Source organism: Vombatus ursinus, unplaced genomic scaffold (assembly GCF_900497805.2).
Source record: "Vombatus ursinus unplaced genomic scaffold, bare-nosed wombat genome assembly UNPS02014809.1, whole genome shotgun sequence".
Taxonomy (NCBI): Eukaryota; Metazoa; Chordata; class Mammalia; order Diprotodontia; family Vombatidae; genus Vombatus; species Vombatus ursinus.
This window is the reverse complement of record NW_020954587.1, coordinates 7,439,704-7,458,873: the sequence shown is the minus strand read 5'-3', so window position 1 is coordinate 7,458,873 and position 19,170 is coordinate 7,439,704. Positions and strand designations below refer to the sequence as shown.

Below are 19,170 nucleotides of genomic sequence, written 5' to 3'. Positions count from 1 at the left end.
TATCTCTCTCATAGAATGTAAGTGTCTTAAGGGCAGGAACTGTTTCATTTCTATCACTGTATCCCTAGGTTCAAACATGGTGTTTTATACAGAATAGGTGTTTAATAAAAATCTATTGAGCTGAAATGTGCTATTAATATTGGTTGCTGTCAACTAGAATTGTTTTGCCTTTCAATGTTGATTTTATTTATGTTTGTTTTTTAGGTAACCAGGATTAAGTGACTTGCCTAGGGTTACATAGCTAGTATCTGAGGTCAGATTTGAACTCAAGTTCTCCTAACTCCAGGGCTGGTGCTTTATCCACTGAGCCACCTAACTGCCCCGATTTATATTATTTTAGTTATTGTGTAGATAATTCTTTAAGCTCTACTTACTTCATCCTGTATTACTTCAAAGATGTTTTTCCCATGTTTCTCTGAATTTTTCATATTCATCATTCTTCACATTAATAAAAGTTCATAATATTTATATGCAATTTGTTCAGTTATTCCCCAATTAGTGAGGACATATTTTGTGTAAATCTTAGAATACTATAATCTCTAAAAAAATTAATTTACCTAAAGAGGAAGGTTTCAATGAGCAGCTGGTATCTTGAAGGAATACAAAGATTCTAAAAGACTTAAATGAGGAATGAGCACACTCTAGGCATGGGGAATGACTTGAACAAATGTGCCAAAGGAGGAGATGAAGTCTCAAGTTCAGGGAAAAACTAGTAGTCCAGTTTAGCTGGAATGTGGGATCAGTGAGAAAACAGTTAGGTGAACTTGGAACTGATTGACTGATTGGACTCCCAAAGTAGATGTTAATGGATCAATGTCAAAATGGAAGAAGAGTTCTGGTGTTGGACCCTAAGGATCTGTTCTTGACCCTAAGGATCTGTTCTTGGCCCTATATTGTTGAACATTTTTTTAAAGAATGCCTTAGATGAAGCCATGCTTATCAAACTTGTAGAGGGCACAAAGCTAGTGTAACTAAAATGATAGATTACAGGACCAATATCTCAAAATATTGATAGGCCAGATCTCATAAAATGAAAGTTAATGAAGATAAATGTAAAGCCTTAGTATGAGTTGAATGATAATACCTCATATTCATAAAGTATTTTAAGTTTTGCAAAGCATTATCTCATTTGATCCTCACAGTAGCCTTATGGGGTAGGTACTATTATTATCCCCATTCCACAGATAAGGCAAACAAGGCTAAGTGGTTAAGTAATTTGCCCAGGTTTACATCCTGCCTGAAGCAGGATTTGAACTCCAGTCTTTCTGACTCCAATTCTAGCCCGACTATTATAGTATGTGATTACAGAGGTATGGCAAGATAGCAATTCATATGACAGAGATATGAAAGTTTTTGTGTACTCAGCTATGAGTCAATAATACAATATGGCAGCCAAAAAAGTTAATACCACCGTACGTTGCCTTGTGTCCAGAACAAAAGAGGTGGGTTCTCTACCTCAGTCACATAGCTATCTCTAAGTAGCTGAAAGGCCGTCATGCAGAAGAGGGGTTTTCACATCCAGAGTACTGTATAGTGTTCAGATCCAGGCACCACACGTAAGGAACGACATCAGTAAGTTGGAGAGCATACAGGAGGAGGTGACCAGAATAGTCAAGAGCTCAAGGTCATGCTACACAATGACAGTAGAAGGAATTGGGGGTATTAAGCTTGGAGGAGCCAAGACTCCTGGGGGTGGGGTCAGGCCTAACAGCTGTCTTTAAATTTTCAAAAAGACTACACTGCTGAAGATGAATGGTTCTGGATGGGCATTGCAGAGTGGGAATAAGGCCTGGATGTAGGGGGAAACTTCCCAATATTTAGAATTATCCAAAAGTGGATTTGGCAGCCATGAGAAGAAATGGATTCCCCATCACCAAAGATCTTCAAGCATAGCACATATAAGCCCTTGTCAAAGATGCTGGAGAAAGGATTCCCGTTCAGAAACAGATTGGATTAGATGGCCTCTAGGGCCTCTTTCAACTCTAAGATTTTGTGATAAAGTGAGGTACAAAATAGGGAAGTATCTAACATTTTCATGGAAAGGAGCATTATGTATCAATGACAAGGTTCTCCAAAAACCCTCCTTCACAGAGCACATTCACTGCACCTAGTCAGGAAAGTCTCCTCAATTAAATCCACAGTCATTTGAAAGAGATCAGTCTAATCATCCATCCTGGGGGGCCAGAGACTTACTGAAAATGACACAGTACCCAAATTTGAACATGCAGTTGAATGGGCAGCCCAATGAGTTGCTCCATCTGTGTGTGTGTGTGTTTATGTATATATAGTATATGCTTTCATCATTCTGTATGTGTCCTAGATGGGCACTTCAAATGGACAATGAACTAAGCCCAGAAATGAAGAGAGGTAGGAGGCATTTGGAAAATGACCAGAACAGACATTTGGAAAATTGCTTTCAATGCTCACTACTGCAAAAGCCCATAATTTTTAACAACATTTCCCAGTAAAGTTATATATGTCGATGACTCAGGGAACATGAGAATCTCAAAAGAATCAAAATGTCAAGTAACACAAATAGCAATAAAAAGATGCATGGGTGGGCATAGGTTGTCTGTAGCTTCTTATGAATGCTAATTTGTGGGAGAGAAGAAACATAAAACATATGAAACGACGTGTCTGAACAGAAAAGGAAATATCTGGCCCATGGATTAAGTAATGGATGAAAGATGAAAAGGCCAAGTGCTTTACTGGGACTGACTATAATAAAAAGAGCAGAGGAGGGCCTCCAGTACACTGGATGGGTTTACTATGGAAAATTTCTGGAAAGACATGCACAAGAATCCCACAGGTGTAAAGGTATGGAGTGGTGGCAATCTACAGCAGTGGATATGCTAAGACTTTGTATCCATAGAAGAATCAAACATTATTATTATCTCTTTTGATAAGTTAAGCAAATAGTTATACTTCTTTTTAAACTAAATGAAAGTAATCAACTAAATAAACTTGATGGGACAGCTAGGTGGCACAGTGAATAGAGCACAGGCCCTGAAGTCAGAAGGACCTGAGTTCAAATCCAGCCTCAGACCAAACACTTGACACTTACTAGCTGTGTGACCCTGGGCAAGTCACTTAACCCCAGTTGCATAAAAAATATAAATAAATAAATAAACTTGAGGGGGAAACCAACCTCTAGTTTAAAAAGCTGAGAATGTTTTTCACAGAGGCAACTGGATGGCACAGACTATTAGATCTGGAGTCAGAAAGATTTGAGTTCAAATCCATCCTCAGATATTTACTAGCCGGGTAATCACTTTGGGCAAGTCATTTAACTGCTGTCTGCCTCAGTTTCTTCATCTGTAAAATAGGGATAATAATAGCACTTATCTCCTAGGTAAAATGCTTTGCAAAACCTTACAGTATTATATAAATGCTAATTATTACTTTATTTTTAAAATTATCTTTTCCAAGGAATACATCAAACTTTTCTGTATAACTGGAAAGAAGTTTTCATAACCTTCCAACTTGCTACTGGAATGGTCCATTTCTATCTAACTGTTAGGGGATGGTGTGATGTTTAACAATTATCGTTGGGGTTTCTGGAGTTTCTTAATCAGTTAGACAACAAGTATTTATTAAATGACTACTATGTACCATGTACTATGGTAGGTGCTAGTGATTCAAAGACAAAAATGAAACAGTCTTTCCCCTCAAGGAGTTTATATTCTAACTAGGGAAACAGCATAAATGTGTGCATATGTGTATATACACACATATATATATATGACATAGACACACACATTATTTTAATATATAGACACACGTACATACACAGACAATTTAATTAAGGAGACTTAGCAGGTGGGTGTATCAGGGAAGGTTTATGTAAGAACTGGTGTCTGAGCTGAGCTTTGAAGGAAACCAAAGATTATTAAAGATGGAGGTGAGGGAGGGCATAGGTACAGAGGAAGTGAAAGGTTGCAGGTGACGGACAGTGAGAAGCAGACCAGCTGGGCTGGAGTATAGAGTGTCTGGGGCAGGGGTGGGGAACTTGTGGCCTTGAGGCCAAATGTGCCTTCTAGGTCCTTGGGTGCAGCCTTTTGACTGAGTCCAAGTTTTACAGAACAAATCCTTTTATTAGGGCTGCACTTGAGAACTTAGAGGGCCATATGTGGCCTCAAGGCCATAGGTTCCCCACCCCTGAGAGAAAGTAATGTATAACAAGCCTAGAAAGATAGACTAGAACCAAAGTTAAATGTGTTTTATCCCAGAGGTAATAGGGAATCATAGAGCGTATTAAGCAGAGGCCTGGTCAGAACTGTGGCCACCATGTGAAGGCTGGATTGGTATGGGAAGTAATTTGAGGCTGGGAGACCACTCCCACTTTTGGCCACTGTAATAGTCCAGGTGAAAGGTGAGAAGGGCCTGATCTAGGATAAGAAGAGAGCAGAGAACAGGTACCAGAGAGGTGATGGAGGTAGAATGCTTAAGACTTGGCAACTGATTAGATTTGTGGGAATGAGGGATAGAAATTTCCCTAGGGAATCCCAAGTAGCCTGAGTGATTCTGGGCGCAGTATGTGAATTTAAAGACAAACAATAGTGCATCTTCTGGAAAAATGTCAAGTTCCAAAAGCCGCTTATTCTTTTGGGAGGCTGCACCAGTGATTTCAACAGTATACGGAGCTCACAGACTTCCTTTACCACTGCAATGGTGCTGCAAGTTACCGTTGTTTATAGAATTGTCTGCGAAACGGAGAGGGGAAGTGCTCTGAGCAGAACCACAGGACCAGTGTGTATCGGGACAGGACTTGAATCCAGTCTTTCTCACTCAGAGGCCAATTCTATCCATCTGTGTCCTCCTTCTCCAGGCTGTTCATTCTCTCTTTTTTAAGTTTTTGAGTTTTAAATTTTTCTCCCCCTCTCTCACTGATCCCTCCCTAATCGGCACACAATCTGATATAGGCTGTACATATACATTCCTATTAAACATATTTTCACATTAGTGATGTTGTAAGTAAGAATTAGAACCAATAGGAGGAACCACCAGAAAGAGGAAACAAAACACAACAGAAGAAAAAAATAGCAAATAGTATGCTTCGATCTACATTCAAACTCCATAGTTCTTTCTTTGGATGTGGATGGCATTTTCCATCATGAGGCTTTTGGAGATGTCTTAGATCCTTGTATTGCTGGAAGGGGTTAAGTCTATCAATATTAGTCATTGCATCAGGCTGTTCATTCTTAACAAAGTGTTCATGGGGCTGCCCTTCTCTCCATACTGTCTGTGGCTTCCTGGTAGTGAGCATTAAATGAATGGAGGACCATCTTCCCTGCCCTTGTCTTCCCTTAATTTTATCCATTGTTGGTCATTTGGTGTATTCTGGTCTACAGACATGCAGGTGACCACTATCTCCCTCTAGGATCCAGGGGTTGTTAACCTGACATCTATAAACTTTAAAAAATTGATAACCTTATTTCAATATAATTGATTTCCATTACAATACCATTTGTGCATTTAAAAACATTATTCCAAGAAGGGGCCCATAGGCTTCGTCAAACTACTACAAGAGTCAATGACACAAAAATGGTTTAAGAACCCTGCTTAATGTATTCCTGAGGTCAGGATTAAGATCTGTGTTTCCACCATAAAGTAAAGCCATCTATATTCCAAATCAATTTTTTTATTTTTTCCATACAATTCTACTTCCTCTGCCTTTGGTGGACTAATTTTCAGCAATTAATCCTACTTTGAATATGTATTCTGTCTTTGAAGAATGTTTCATTGGATCATCCCAGAATGGATACCATTCTCCTTCCCAAAAGTATTATCTGACATTCTATAGTCGAAGAACCAATTTCCATTCTCAATGTTGTCCAGAAACTGAAAAGGTTCAGAAGCTGGGCTACGTGCTCCTACCAATTTTGTTTTGTTTTGTTTTTGGAAAGCTGAATCAGGGATCTTTCGGATACAACTTCCAAAGAGTTCCTCAAAGCATCCTACCTTGTTCCTTCCTCCAGCAGCCTCAGGGTAGCCCAGAGTATGTCCTTGGCCTAAAACCAACTGAATTTGTCTTTAAAAGTTTATTTGACGTTACCATTCATCCTGCTTGCTCTGGGCCGTTTTGAGGTGCTATTATGGCTCTGGTCATACAGATAACAGTAGTGAACAGTGGCCTGTCGCTGCATCTTTGGCTTCTCACAGACTCAGTCCAATCCTGTGTGCCTCTAATAATACTCTCTATAGCTTCTTATAAATATATATATACACACACACATATATAATATACATACATATGTATGTATATGTATATGTGTATATATGTACATATATGTATATAGCTTCTTATAGTTCTATAGTTCTACACCCTACTTTTTAATGATCTCCTGTAATCATCAAAATTTGTCTCATGTCTGAAAGGGCCCTCACTTCCCAAGTAAGCAAGCCACTTGAGGCTCTTTGCCTCAGTTGCCTCATCCATACAATCAGCTGGAGAAGGAAATGTCAAAGCACTCCAATGTCTTTGCCAAGAAAACCCCAAAGGAGTCACAAAGAGTAGGACACACCAGAAACGAATGAACAACAACAAATGTGCCAGGCACTGTGCTAAGCGCTGGGGATACAAAAAGAGGCAAAAGAGAGTCTCTTGCCTCAAGGAGCTTACAATGAAATGGGTAAGACAATATACCAGCAGATTGGAATGGTGAGGTCAGAAGCCAGATTATAAGGAGTTAAGAAGGAGAGAAAGTAGAGGCACCTATTGTAGACATCCTTTTCAAGAAGTTTAGCTACAAAGAGCAGAAGAGAAATAGGACAATGGAAAGAGGGGTTTTTTTGAGAATAGGGGAGACATGGACATATTTGTGGGCAGTAAGAAATGAGCCAGTAAAGAGGGAGAGATTGAAAACAAGTGAGAGAGTGGGAATGAGAGAGGGAGCAACCTGTTGGGATGGAATGGGATCACTGGACCAGTTAGAGTGGTTTGCCATGGTAAGGAGTAAGGCCACTTCATCACGTGAGACAGGGACCAGGGTGGAGATAGTGGCAGAAGACACCTGAGTGATAGATGAGGAAGAAGGCAGAGAATGGAGTTGATGGGGAATGGCCTCAATTTTTTCTATAAAACTTTTTTCTGTAACTGAAGAAACTCAAGGTTACTAGAAAGTCAAACAACCCTTCCCTCTGGTAGTAAGCATCCCCTTCTCCCAGTACCTTATAGCCTCCCAGACTTGTAGTACTATCCTAGGGTTGAGCCCATGCACATGCACATGCATGGAAGGAATTCAAGATTGCCAGGCAGGGAGTCAAGCAACCCTTTCTTGTGGTAGGTTGCATTTTCTCTCAGGGCCTATGTAGTTCATATAACTTGATGCTTAGAGGAAGAAACCCAGGCACCTTCATGTTATGGCTCCCTGTCAAACTGGTACTTCTTTTTTTTTTTAATTTTTTTTTTATTTTTAGGCAATTGGGGTTAAGTGACTTGCCCAGGGTCACACAGCTAGTACGTGTCAAGTGTTTGGTCTGAGGCCGGATTCGAACTCAGGTCCTCCTGACTCCAGACCCAGTGCTCTATCCACTCAAACTGGTACTTCTTCATGACTCCATTGGCCAGCTTCTTTTCTCCTCCTAGGCCTCCATGCTCTCTCTCATTCTGCTGTTGTTTGTCCTTCCTTCTCGAAAAGGACCCATGACATGATGATGGTGATGTCTTGGCTTGTGCATGAATTGGATTTAAGTGAGGCAAAGCTGCACAAAGTTGTTCATTCTGCATCTCCCTCTGGATGTATGGGTTTCTCAGGAGTACTTTGTGCTTCCTTGGAAGTGCTGCATGTGAAACTCTTTATTGCCCCATCTTCTCATCAAATAAGCCTTTTTAAAGCCCAAATGCAAGGCTATCATTCAGATATTCGAACTAGCCCTGAACTTGAGCTAGTGGCCTTATCCCTGCAAAGATGACTAGAACAAAGAGATTTCACACCTATCAAGAAGAGGAAGAAACTAATACCTGAATGATGATACCTTGGGGCAGCTAGGGGGCACAGTGGATGGAGTGCAGGGCCTGGAGTCAGGAAGACTCAACTTCATGAGTTCAAATCTGTTCTCAGACACTTACTAGCTGTGTGACCCTGGGCAAGTCACTTAACCCTGTTTGCCTCAGTTTGCTCATCTATAAAATGAGCTGGAGAAGGAAATGGAAAACCACTCCAGTATCTTTGCCAAGAAATCCCTAAATGGGGTCAAGAAGAATCAGACACAACTGACCAAGATAATACCTTCCTACGAGGGAATCAATCTCTTATAGGATTGTTGTAAGCCTAAAATGAAATGATGTTGTAAAATCACTTTTCAAAGTTAAAAATATAAGATATTGTCATCTGTGAGTAGGGTTTTTATTGTTTATTTGTTTGTTTTGTCCAGACCTATGATTTCATTGGGACAGTAGGGAACTCCTGTTGACTCTGCACATTATGGTCTTAGTCGGTCAACAAGCATTTATTAAATGCCTTTTAGGGGCCAGGCACTCTGCTGAGTGCTAGGGACATAAAAAAAGGCAAAAAACAGACCTTGCCCTTGAGGAACTCACGATCTACTCACGTTAAAGAATTGTCTTGGGGCACTGAGCACTTATGTGGCTTGCGGAGGGTCATATAGCCAGTATGTAACTGGACAGGGCTTGAAATCCAGACTTCCCCACTCTGAAGCCAATCCTCTGGCCACTATGCCACACTGTCTTAGCAACAATGAAAACACTAATATTTTCAAACTTCAGGAATCTGGGATTTCACTGTTATGGGTACTCCTTCCATGGATGCAATTGGCAACCACCCCTCCATGACAAGCCCCTGGTGAAAAGACCTGCGAGATTTAGAGAGGCTAGTCCTGTTCACCAGGCCTACCCCTGAAATACTTGTCTATTGGTAGGACTGATTAGAACCCCACACTACATTAATATCACCCTTGGGAATGGTAGGCCATCAGTAACAATAGTAATGATGATAAACTTTCCCGTATGAAGAATCCTTCAAGTACTATATGTGACTCTATAAACTCTGCATCCAAGAAATTTAATTAGGGAATGCTTAATTGCCATCTGATTGCAAATAGGTGGGCTGATGGAAGCAATTAAAAGGGGTTTCTATTGTGATATTAAATATTACAAAGGATGAAACGAATGGCTTCCTGTACTTTAGTAGAATTGTTTCTCTCTATAGCACAAATGATGATTCCTGCTTTTGTTTCTCCAAGGTGGTAAGCTGAATAGCCTGTGGAGAGCAGCAGACACCGTCCCTGCCTGTTCCCCCTTCGGGGGGATGTCTTAATTCATATCAGCTGAGCTTTTCCACTTTCCACAATTCATATGCTTTTATATGTGTTGGTTTGTTTTTTTTCCTCCTCTCAAGGTTAGCTAAGGGAATGGTTATTCATGCAGTTTCCAACCACAGACTCAAAATGGAGTGTTTCTTCATTCATTTTGTTTTAAAATTACTTGTGGGCCCATAAATCAAAATAGCAAGGGGGGGAGGGTTTGATTCTGTTTTTTTTTTTAAATCCATTCAACCACTTCTGCTTTGTGAGCTGCCCCCCACCTCCCATCCACCCACCACCACCATTGGCCTTTGGGCAGAGACCCAGAGTGGAAGTCTCAAACAAAAGAGGATTTCTTTAACACGCCTGGGCTGGGCCAAACATGTTTACCCCCAGAAACCACCTGTGGTCTCCCAATTAGCATTTGGTATGGAAACCAACCAGGTGTCTTTCTAGGGATTGGAGAGGAACTGTAGTTTCAAAGCGTCCCTCTGGAGCTTTTATCAGTCCCAGCTGGCCAGTTGGAATCAAGAAATCAATCCATTTTGCTCCCTGGTCTGCAAGTTTCCCCAGGCAGATTATGCTAATCAAGGATAGGAAACTGACCTTTGATTTCCCAGGTATAGAGAATTTACTGGAGAAGAAACTGTCTACTAATGCAGGATGGCATCTTCTTTGCAACTTGCAGCCTTAGAAAGTTATCTAGAATACTAAGAGGTTAAATGACTTGTCCAGAGCTACAACATTCAGTAGGCCTAAGGGATGGGCCTTCCATTCGGGTCTTCCTGGCTCTGAGGCGAGCTCTCACACATTGTTCCATGATTCCTCTCTGAATTGTTGGTATATGAAGCTGGAAACCAGGACTAGCTTTACACATAGATGAAGAAAGCCACATCTAATGGTGTGTTAATTAAAGAGCCTCTAGGAAAGGAGTCACCCTCCCCCACCTCAAAGAAAATACTTCCTCAGCTGATGTCTGAAATTCACCATTGATGAGATATTCCTTCTTGATAAAACTGTTGTCCTTACGCAAATGTAATACTCTTGAGAGGAGTTATATATTAAGTCTTTAATACCTAGAGTAAATGAATTTATAAGATTCAACAAGAACTTGAATAATCATCTAATGAGTGCCTACTTAAAGCAAAGTATTATGCTAGACTGTGAGGGAAATAGAAAAATTAATAAAACATAGTTCCTACCTTCAAGAAGGAACTTAAATGCACTTAATAATAGCAGTTTATTGACTTTCAGCTTACAGTGTAATAGACTGGGGGGGGAATAGTGAAAAGAACGATGAGGCTGCTCAAAGTTCCAAGTCCTGACTATAACTTACAAACTGTTTTATCTTGGGCAGGATCTTGTAATGGAAAGAGAAACTTTGAAATGTAATGATTTTGCATCTTTAAAAGCATTGGCATATTTTGTTTGAATCATACTTTGTCTTGTTTTTAAATTTTCTATGTTTAATATCAGATATAACTGAATAACAAACTTTTAAAACGGTCATTAAAAATAAATCTTTCAACATACCAATAAAAAAAATACTAGAATTTTTAGAGTCGGAAGGAATCTTAATGGCCATCTAGTCAAATCTATAAGCCCCAATAAAATACCCTATAAATAAGTGGTCATCCAGCCTTTTCTTAAAAACTTCCAAGGAGAGGTAACCCACTTTCTCCCTGGGCAGCTCATTCCACTTTTAGCTATCTCAGATTATTAGGAAACTTTTCCTGAGATCTAGTCTCAGTTTTCCCTTTGGCAACATTTTACCCATTCTGCCTTTTGAGGCCAAACCCACTAAAGACTACGCCCTCCTCAGCATAATGGTCCTTCAGAGACTTGAAGACAGCTGTCATGTCCCCCCTGAGCCTTCTCTTGTCTAGACTAAACACCCATAGTTCCTTCACTCAATCTCCATGTGATATTGACTCAAGGTCCTTCAGCATCCTGGTTGCCTTGCTCTGGTTGCTCTCCTGATTGTCCAGGCTCTTCCTAAACTCTACCATCTAGAGCTCAACACAATGCTTTAGAGACGATGTGACCAGGACAGCTGCTCATTCCTACTTTTTCCTGGAACATACGCTTCACTTAATGCAGCTAAAGATACACTCAATTGGGGAGGGGGGTGGAGGGGGGGGCCACATCACACTGTCAACTCAGGAACCTTTCTAAGACTATAAATTATAAATTTCAGAGAAGGCATCTATCTGCCTAGGGGAAGTTCTTTAGATAGAATGGGGCTGATGAGCCCTGGAAGCTGTGCTGGCTTGTTATAACTAGATTAGAAGTAACTCAGAATAAGATTCCCATGCCCTATAATTGGACAATTTTCTACCTGTAAGGTTGTTTGTTTTTAAATTTTTCCTTCTTTTCCTTTAGAGACTAGTTCATTTTACTTGAAAAATACAGTTGTCTCTGCTAAGGAGAATTGTAGGCGCCATCTTGTTCTGTCTGCTTCCTCTCCTTTCCCCAAGTTATTAGGACATTGGCTGCCAGTGGACAGTAATAAAGGAAGTGTGCAACAAACAGGAGTGACAAGATTCTACAGCAAGGGAGAAGTATTTAACACAAGATCAAGGACTCTGCATGGTGAGAAAGATTATTGTGCTCAATTCTGGACTCCATGATTTCAGAAAATAAGGGGAAGGGAATAAGCAATTATTAAGTGCCTTCTACGTACCAGGTGTCTTACAAGTATCTCATCTGATCTTCACTAGTCTGTGAGATTCTGTTTCCATTTTACAGTTGAGGAAACTGAGGCAAACAGAGGTTAAGTGACTTGCCAGGTCATACAGCTATTAAGTGTCTGAGGCTAGATTTGAATTCTTTCTGACTCCAGGCCCAGCACATTGCAAAGCTCGAGATTGTCCAGGGAAGGACAACCAGGATGAGGAAGGGCCTTGAGTCTGTGTCATAGAGGATAGAAAGAACTGAGGATGTTTATCCTGGAGAGACTAAAAGATTGGAAAAGAGGAAGGGACATAATAGCTGTCTTCAAGTATTTGAAGGATTGAAATGTGGAGAAGGGATGAGATTTATAGAATGAGTCTAATACGGAACGAATGGAAGGTTATCTCAGAGGAGGAGACATTATCAGCTGACAGACAGGGAAAGGCCTCCTGAAGAATGATGGGAATCGAGCTGAGCCTTGAAGAACAGGAAACTTCCTATAAGAAGTAGCAAAGCTTGATATCAAGAAAAACTTCCTAATAATCAAAGGTATTCAAGAGTAGAAAAGACTGGGAGAAAATGGGTCTCCTCTCCTTGGAGGTCTATAAGGAAAGGCTGGATGACACTTACCAGGAATGTCATAGTGAGGATTCTTTTCATATATATGTTGGGCTAGATGGTTTCTGAGGTCCCTTCCAACTAGAAAAGTCCACGAATACGTGATGAGAAAGGACAAGACAAACATTTGGCCACTTCACACCTCAGCCAAACTGCAGGTTCCCCACTCCTGAGTCAAAGGGTTCAAGGTTAGAGAGAGAGAAGGGAGCCAGAGGAGGTATAATGGTTGGGAAATCAGAGACTTCTTCTCTGTGTCTGGCCTACCCTTTTGAAGACCACTGTGCCATGAGCCGTCACCTGGCAGTGGTAAGATGCAGAGAGAGGTCTCCCACATCAAGAGGCCACTAACTAGAACGCACAGGATTCTGAGTCCATTCGCAGCACTGCGAAGAACCCTGCGTCCAGGGTTCCAAACTGTAATCTAGAGACACTATACTAGATGTGAACCTAGTATCAGTTGGAAGTTAAATGGTTTTCTCTACCTTCTTGGAACCCCTGACCATGGCCTACACTTTCCCACCTCCTACCTTTGTTTACACTGTTCCAAGGCCTGAAATGTCTTCCATACCCCTCTGTTCACTTGTTGAACACGTTGTTGGGCCAATTTAAATGGCCACCTTCTCTATGAAGCCCTCCCATTCCCCTCCATCTTGATTCCCAACCCCGAGTTCTTTCTATTTCATTGGCCTCTGAGGTTTCTTTCTTCCCTTGGGCACCTCCCCCCTCCCCTAGATTTCACCAATCGATTTTGATTTACACTTAACTTGCTTTGTGAGGATCATCTTGCATTTTCTGTCTATGCCACCTACTAAGTGTAATATTGCTCATACCACTAAAGTTAGCACTTTATCATACAGTAGCCTTTCTCCAGGAGTTTCTTACATTCCTATTTTGCTTCTCCTTCAAAATCATAAACTCCTTGAAAGCAAGATACACCTGTGTGCCTCTGTCTCTGTCTTTGTCTCTCTGACTCTTTCTCTCCTTCCACCTGGTATGGACATCACAGGTGTTCCACAAATTCTGAGTGATTGACTCAGGATGGAACAAGGAGTAAGGTTACTGTTGTTACAGTGTTTGTTCCTGCTCTGATAAATGCCTTTTCTATATTTTGTTGCACAAATAGAGACTCAAATGCTTTAGGTTTTTTTTTTCCTGTGCAAAGACAGTGATATTCTAGTTGTGATTATTATCTTTATCATAAACCAGAGGAAGGCAGAGATTTCTTTTCGGAGACAGTTTGGACCAGGCAGCCCCTCACATCCCTTCTAGCTCCGAGATTCTGTGAGACTCCCAGCCCAGGGTTTTTTCATGTGGAATGAGCAGCTGGTTTGGAATTCTGCAACTGACTTACTGGGGACTTTTTGTTTGCCTTCTTTGGGGATAGAGCCTGTGTTTATAACTAAAATGGCACCTCAATGAGTGTAGGGCCATGGATCCATAACTGAAATGGGAATAAGAAAATCAGAAAAAGAAGACTGAATTTGGCAAGGGTGGTAGGGTGTGATGTGGTGGGGAGGGCGGTGTTTGCTTTGGAGGAATTTTTATGGTCCTCACACCCCCATCACTTTTTTTTCATTTTTGTTTTGTTTTGTTTTGTTTTGTTTTTTGTTGTTGTTTAGTTTTTTTTTGTGGAACTTGATCGGAAAGAAATATTCCAGTGGTGCCTTCACGTGCTCCATTTTAAATGCATTCTAGGTGAGTAAAAGCTAGAATGTGTGGTTTTCAGGCATTTCCTAACAGCTTTCCTTACGCATGCGTGTAATATTCAAAACTGAGTTTGGGATTTAAACAGAGGGGAGAGGAGAGACGGGAGGGGAGGGGAGGGAGGAGAAGAAAAAGAGGAGGCGGGGGAAGGGTCAGGGAAGAGAGGTAGAGGGAAGGAGGGAAGAGGGGAAGGAGAAGAGGCTTGTTGATTACTCACCATTCAAGATGAGGGCAAACATCTCCAGTCTGTTCATGTGCTGCCCCTCAGAGCCAGCAAGGCTTCTGTGCCTAAAGAAACAAAGGAAACCCAGTGGGAGAAAGCAGTGGGCAGGAGGCCTGGGTTCAAATCCCAGTTCTGGGTTCAAGTCTTCTTCCTGGGAGTTTGAGTTTGGTCAATAAAATCATCTAATCTCTCTGAGCTTCTTAGAACTATATAAAGGTAGGCCAGACATTTCAGAAATTATCTATCATGGATTTAGATCAGAAAGAGGTCTTAAAGCTAACTAGTCAATAACCCCATCCCAATTTTACAGATAAGGAAACTGAGGCACAAAGAGGTAAAGTGACTTGCCCAAAGTCTCATGGTGTATAGCAGAGCTGAGTCAAAAATCTAGGCCTCTTTATTATTAGTCTAGAGCTCTTTTTAACTACACCACAGCCCTTCAGTTTCCTCCTATGTTACATGAAAGGGTTGAACTAGCTGATCCCAAGAGTGGCTTCCAAGTCTAAAAATCTCATGACCCTTTGATTCTGGAGAACATTTTTAAACTGTAAAGCACTATAAAAATCTATGTATTATTATTAATATTAGTAGTAGAACAGTACTCAGCTGCACTTACCTCTAGAACTAGAGAAGTTCTCAATCTTTTTAGTCTCAGAATCCCTTCAATAATCTTAAAAATTGTAGAGAATCCTCCCAAAAAAGAGAGAGCTTTTGCTTATGTGGATTATATACATTTTTTACCATATTGAAATGAAAACATCTTAATATTATTATGAAAATTATTTTTTAATTTTTAAAAAATTCTATTTTATCATTTATTATTATCAAAATTATTTGATCTTTTGGATTCCCTAAAAGGGCCTGGGGACCACTAGGAGACCCCCAACTTCACTTTGAGAACTGCTGCTCTAGAACTAGGAAATATACCCTTCCTTATTATTGTGAACTTCCTAATAATTTTCCTATTCCTTTATTCCCCTCCTCTCCCCCCAATACCCCACTTCTGTAATGGAATTTTAGAAAACAAAAACTGCAGCAGCAACCTTCAAAGCCCTTCAGGGAGGTGCGCTGGGGGTACTCTGACCATCAGCACAGCTGTCTGTGAGACCTTTACTTGACTAACATCTTTAAACAGAATTACTGACAAGGGAGCTAGAAAAACAATATTCTGCAAGCCTGTGCAAAGAACTGTTTCTTGTTGGATAAAGAAACCCAGAGCATCGATCACTTACCTGGAAGGATGCCCTCTGGGTCTTCCTCCATCCCTCAGAACTGACCATCCACTTCCCTACGCCAGCCATTGCCCAAGCTTGGCAGAAAATAACAAAGTACTGGAAAGGAGGGGGTGGGACATTATTTTGTGGGTTTGGGTGGTTATTTTTCTTTTTTTTTTTTTTCCAGAAAAGCTATGATTTAATGGCTAGAAAATCCTCTCTGTCAGATGAGGATTAAAAGAGATGGAAAAAATGTGTCTGCCCTATAAAGCCTCAAAAAGGAAGACAGATTTTGTTGACAAATCATTCAGCTTTATCCTCATGTCCCTAGAACTCTTTGTCCTTTCTCTTCTGTCATCCCTGTCCCCTTCACCTCCCCTTCCTCCCATCTCTCAACAAATCTCAACCAAAATCTACCTAAAATTGGCTCCTTGGCACCTAAATCACATACAGAGCCTACTGACCTTATATAACTCAAAGCTGGGGAGAAAATGCAGGGAGAGTTACACATACTTACATCTTCCAGCAAACGCAGGATTCGATTTCACTTAATTGTGATAGTTTGTAAGTGATCTTCCCCTCACTCCAAACCAGACTAGAGGATATGCCCAAGTTGAATTTAGGAGGCAGATAGGTACCACGGAAAGAACTCTGGCCCTGGAGTCAGAGGTTCTGGGTTCAAATTCTGTCTCTGACCCTCACTCTCTGTGTCATCGTGGGCAAATTCCCTAAGCTCAATGGGCCTCAGTTTTCTACTCTGTAAAATGAGGGGAATGAATGACCTCTGGGGTCTCTAATAGCTTGGGATTTATGAACTTGTGAGGTTTCCTTCTAAGCCTTCCTTGACAAGGACCGTTGGCCACTTGTCAGCCCCTCCTCAGCACCAAGCACAGTACCAGAGACACACAGAGTTCTTGTCAAGTGACTTATTCATCGGCAGTGCAATTTCAACTTTTTAAATAGGAAAGTAGTAGGGAAACGCTCCTGTATATCTCTAGTTCTGGTTCAATGTTTCTACAGGGATGCTCTGCGGGCATCTCAAACTCAACAAGTCCAAAACAGAGCTCAGTCTCTTTCTACCCAAATCACCGCTTTTTAACTTTCCTAGTTCTGTCAAGGGCACGGCAGTCTTCCCATTCAATCAATGAGTATTGCTTAAGCACCCACCGTGTGCCAGGCGCCATGCTAGGCTTGGGAATACAAAAGACAAAGAATGAAATAATCCCTTCGTTCTCAGAGCTTATATTCTAATGATGGAGACAAGTACATATAAAAATGCACAGCATAAACACAGGGCAAGCCAAGCGTCTTAGTGTAGTCCCAACCTTTAATAGCTTAGAATCTTTTTGTTGTTCAGCCGTATCCAACTCTTCATGACCCCATTTGGGGTTTTCTTGGCAAAGATATTGGAGTGGTTTGCCATTTCCTTCTCCAGCTCATTTTATACATGAGGAAACTGAGTTAAGTGACTTGTCCAGGGTCATACAGCTAATAAATGTCTGATGCCAGATTTGAACTCAGGGAGGGGAATCTTCCTGATTCTAAGCCCAGTACTTTATACACTGTGACACCTAGCGGTCCTAATCTTTAATAGCTTAGAACCTTAGAGCGGTCCTAACCTCTAACAGGGGTAGCTAGGTGGTGCAGTGGATGGAGTGCTAGCCCTGAAGTCAGAAAGACTCATCTTTGTGAGTTCAAATACGGCTTCAGACACTAGCTGTGTGACCCTGGGCAAGTCACTTAACCCTGTTTGCCTCAGTTTCCTCATCTGTAAAATGAGCTGGAGTAGGAAATGGCGAACTTCTCCAATATCTTTGCCAAGAAAACCCCAAATGGGGTCAAGAAGAGTAGGACATGACTGAAAAATGATTGAACAACCTTTAATAGATTGGAACCTTAGTGCAATCCCAACCTTTAGTTTAGGATTGCACTAAGACTTTTGACACACGCTAGTAAAGTGAATAAAAATATATGTATCCAAAGTAGCTCAATACAGCTGGGGGAGCTCAGGAAAGGTTTCATGTAGAAGATAATGCCGGAAGCGCAGCTTGAAGGAAAAGAGGGGAGCTGAGGCAGAGGTGAGGAGGGAACACATCCTGCCCGGGGCACAGCCAGTGTAAAAGCGTGAAACAGAGGTGAGTGCTGCGAGCGAGCGAGGAGCAGGCAGAAGGCTGCGCAGCAGCATGTAGATATAGGAGTGACGTCGGATGGGCTGGGAACTGCTGGGGACGGGCGGTGAAGCCTTTAAAAGCTAACCAGAGGAGCTGACGTTGTGTCCTTGGAGCAATGAGAAGCCGCTGGCGCTGATTGATAAGGGGAGTCCCGTGGTCGTGTCTGTGCTTAGAGAGGACGAGTTAGGCAGCAGTGGATAGTGGGGGGGGATACGATTTGAAGCAGGAGGCCAGGGGTAATCATTTCCACCCCCAATTTGCATTATCTCACAGGGCAGCTAGATGGTGCAGTGGATAGAGTGACTTGCCCAGGGTCACACAGCCAATAAGTGTCTGAGGCTGGATTTGAACTCAGGAAGATGAGTCTTCCTGACTCCAAGCTCCGGTGCTCTATCCACTGAGCCTCCCAGCTGCCCACAAGCTCAATAGTTTGACATTTAAAACACTTCACAGTCTGCCTCCAGCGCACTCTCCAGACTTCTGATAGATCACGACCGTCCCCCGTGTTCTGTGCCACACTGACCTAGCTGCTGTTTCTCACAGGCAATGTTCCATCCCTTGTCCCCGTACCTTTGTTACAGGCTGTCGCCTGTGCCAGGAATGTCCTCCGCCTCACCTTGGAATCCTTCATTTCCTTTAAAGCTCAGCATAGGGGCAGCTAGGTGATGCAGTGGATAAAGCAGTCAGTCCTGGAGTCAGGAGGATCTGAGTGCAAATCCAGTCTCAGACACTGTATGACCCTGGCCAAGTCACTTAACCCTGATTTCCTCCTTAAAGGAAAAAAAAAAAGCTCAGCTCATTGTGCCACACCTCTTAAACAAGACCTTTCTTGAGTCTTTCAGGTGTGAGTGCTGCCCCCACCCCCATCCTAGTCAAACTTATTTTGTATATACCTTGGAGATATTTAATATTTATTTATGTGCGTTGTTTCCCTCAATCCTATGTAAGCTTCTTGAAGGCAAAAGACTGTTTTTCACTTTGTGTCTCTGGTGCCTGGCATCATGCCTGGCATATATGATAAGTACCTAAAAATCCATGTTGAATGAATAAATGTATATTGTTATTTTAGTATTATTATTCCAATAATAGTAATGAACTATGAGCAAATGTGGGCTGTTATGGTTACAAATTTCATCTGATCTTTACAACAATCCTGTAATACTCTAAATATGGTTATCCCCATATTACAGCTAAGACTGAAGGAGATTAAGTGACTTGCCCAAGGTCAGGCAGCTAGTAAGTGACCAAGCCGGAACTCTATTAGACAGAGTCAAGACAGGTTTTAAGGTCATTTTTGGACAAA

The 19,170-nt window shown here is 41.5% G+C and overlaps 1 protein-coding gene across 1 annotated transcript in view; it reads right to left on the bottom strand.

Annotated features, from left to right (window-relative positions):
• Positions 1 to 16,880, bottom strand: part of NYX (nyctalopin) — a 36,222-nt gene extending 19,342 nt beyond the window's left edge. Inside the window, exons 1-2 of the mRNA XM_027875460.1 lie at positions 16,864 to 16,880; positions 14,477 to 14,547 (exon numbers count right to left, since the gene is read on the bottom strand). Of these exons, the coding sequence (XP_027731261.1) occupies positions 14,477 to 14,547; positions 16,864 to 16,880 (88 nt within the window). The remainder of the gene's footprint in view (positions 1 to 14,476; positions 14,548 to 16,863) is intronic.
• Between the last annotated feature and the right edge of the window lie 2,290 nt (positions 16,881 to 19,170).